The sequence below is a fragment of the Cordyceps fumosorosea genome (assembly GCF_001636725.1).
Source record: "Cordyceps fumosorosea ARSEF 2679 chromosome Unknown scaffold_226, whole genome shotgun sequence".
Lineage (NCBI taxonomy): Eukaryota > Fungi > Ascomycota > Sordariomycetes > Hypocreales > Cordycipitaceae > Cordyceps > Cordyceps fumosorosea.
Window position 1 is genome coordinate 1 of NW_017387526.1, and position 2,647 is coordinate 2,647.

The following is a 2,647-nucleotide window of genomic DNA, read 5'->3' on the forward strand; positions in this document are numbered from 1 at the left end:
GCTAGAAGCAAGTCTATAACCGACTTCACATGTCCCAGAGCGGCCGCTGTGATCAGAAGCGTCCGACCATGGTTATCGTATCGGTGATAGTCGTAGATCAAGAGGTAAAGGAAACGACGACACACTGGCAAGAAGTGGCTGCAATCTTTGTTATTCAAGTAGTTTACGATCTGCAGGAGAAATTCATCCGGGAATTCGGTGAGGCACCGCCGTTCAGATGCATGAGCTGTCGACATTTACGTCGACCGCTTCGATAGCACCATCACCCGAGGTGGTGGCATCGAGCGTCTTTCGCCAAAAGACAGCCTCGATTTGGGCTCATTGCCGCCCGGCGGAGGGCAAGATCAATCCAGCTGCCTGGATCGACGCTGACAGCACGCGATGGTGGCACTACCAGCCCTGCTTTGACAAGAAAAGGGCAAAGCGATACAAATATTTAGGCGGTACGTCGACCATCGTTACGCACCTGCGCAAGGAGCACAACATTGTGGTCTCCAGCAAACGCGAGGCCAGCACGGAGGTAACAAAAAGCCGTCTTGGAAGTATTTCTGCCTTTTTGTTGGGAGGGAACCTCCATCCCACTAGAAAACGCAAGGTGGCTATGGAGGAAGATGCCTTGAGTCCTGTCACTCTGCGTGAGCTATACTGTCGCTACACGGTATCCTGCAGCCTCCCCTTTGCCCACGTCGAACAGCAGGCGTTCCGTGACTTGATCCGCTATATCCGCCCGGCCGCCGACGATCTTTTGCCCAGGTCTGTCGATACGAAAAAAACCGAACTGGACTAAGAAAGAAACAAGCCGAAATTTTAAGTTGGTTAGTCGACCATCAATTATAATAGGATTCCTTTTGCTCCCCCCTTCCCTTATAGCATCACCACCCTCCCTTTGATGACGAGCTTGCTAACGCGTTGGTTAACATTGCAATGCCAGTAGCGACCACCTGAACTCTCAAAACGCCCGCCGTAGCCTGCGGCCTCTCACACTGGCTGCAGCAAAGGGCCGCACAGAAGCCGTCCGAAAACTACTTCAGGATAGCAATGTCCTAGTCAACGGCCTGAGGGGTACGGACCGCGGCAAGCCTCTGTTAAAGCCTGCCATCCGGAAAAAGAAGAAAATATGAAGGTGCGTCTTGCACACGACGACATTGGTGTCAACATAACGGACCGCCGGGGACGAACGGTGTTAGATGTTGCTGCCTATTGCGGTTCTGCGTCTATTACAGAATTCTTGCTTAACAATGGAAGAGTTTCGATTCCTCTGGATTGGCGGCATTGCTGTTTGCTGCCACTTATGAACATACCGGGTTGTTAGACTGCTATTGAAGTATGTACGCCCTGACTTCCGGAATCGAACGCTGGAATGGTACGCTCTGCGGTCGGGGCATTTTTCCATCGCGTGACTATGAGGAGCTCTGACCTTATCATTGTATGCATACGCTATCGACAATGCACTGAAACAGCCAATTGGGAGAGATTGTGTTCGATGGTCTCTGATTGAATAGAATGCCCTTCGGGTGTACAGGTGCGCCTTAGTTACTTGTTGCCAGAATTTCACATTGAAACCCTTTCCCCCCAGGTCGCCTTCCAACAACACAACCAATATACAAGCGAATTATCCGATAGCATCTTTCTATCCGCTATATATTGAAATTGCAGATATAATTATCCTTAAGTCGGCAGCAGCTGTTGGGAGAGTAGGAGTAGCGGCGGGTTCTAGTACTATAGATTAGTATTAGGGTTAGGCCTGGCTAATTGGAAGGACTCACTAAGCTGGCGTTGTTGTTGCTTGTGACTGACAGCCGCCGAATTGATTGCAGTATTGGCGCCTTTCTAGGGTTGTTTGCTGCTCCTCGTCCATTGGGCTTGCGAATCCCGTCACTGCGAGAAAGTGAATGATGATGTACGGAAATTTCATGGTAGTATAAAGCAGTCGAGAAATAATGAAGAAGGATGTAAACTCAACACGATTTAACTATTTAGGTCGGATTGTATGTGCGTTTTATATTCCATAACGTACTTACTCGACCGAAGTTAAGCTGACCAAGTGGCCTATATGTGCAAGTACTATAACTCAGACTTGTCAGCAAACAATATTGATTGATAAGGCCAGCATTGATATTGATATTGAACATTTGGCCTATATTGATATTGATAGTGATATTATAAGGAACCACTGATTCTAGCCGCGGTCATAATAAATTGCCAATCAACTAGACACATTCCAAGTTCACTGTCGCTGATATCTCTATTGTTGTCGGCTGTTTCTGAAAGTTTAATAACCTCATCATCTTCGTCAAGATGATCACTCAGAACTTAACACGCGCTAATAAACACGCGAAAAATACGGGTTCGCAGCGTCACATGTTATTAATTGTTAAGGATTGATTAGAAAAGCTCATATTAACATATAACTACGCTTCAGGTCAAATAGTAAGATCATACAAATATAGCCTACCGTAAAGCCATGTCGTACGTTAATACTAGAACGTGCTCTGAAGTATATCGGACCGATTGCTAAGTTAAAGCTTGAATACTACGCATTTTCCACTATTTCAGCTTCGTGCCCTTCTCTCCACACCCGTGGCATCATATTGGCCTTGCCAATGAACCGGCGTACAGTATGAGCGGCCGCCGGCGTGAGTCTCGG

General features: G+C 47.4%; 1 protein-coding gene across 1 annotated transcript; it reads left to right on the forward strand.

Moving 5' to 3' along the window:
- Nucleotides 1–217: 217 nt before the first annotated feature.
- Nucleotides 218–787, forward strand: ISF_10051 (hypothetical protein; the record flags this gene model as incomplete). Its single annotated transcript, XM_018853648.1, has 1 exon — nucleotides 218–787. One exon carries the CDS (start codon nucleotides 218–220, stop codon nucleotides 785–787), a length of 570 nt encoding a protein of 189 aa, XP_018699162.1.
- Nucleotides 788–2,647: the final 1,860 nt, after the last annotated feature.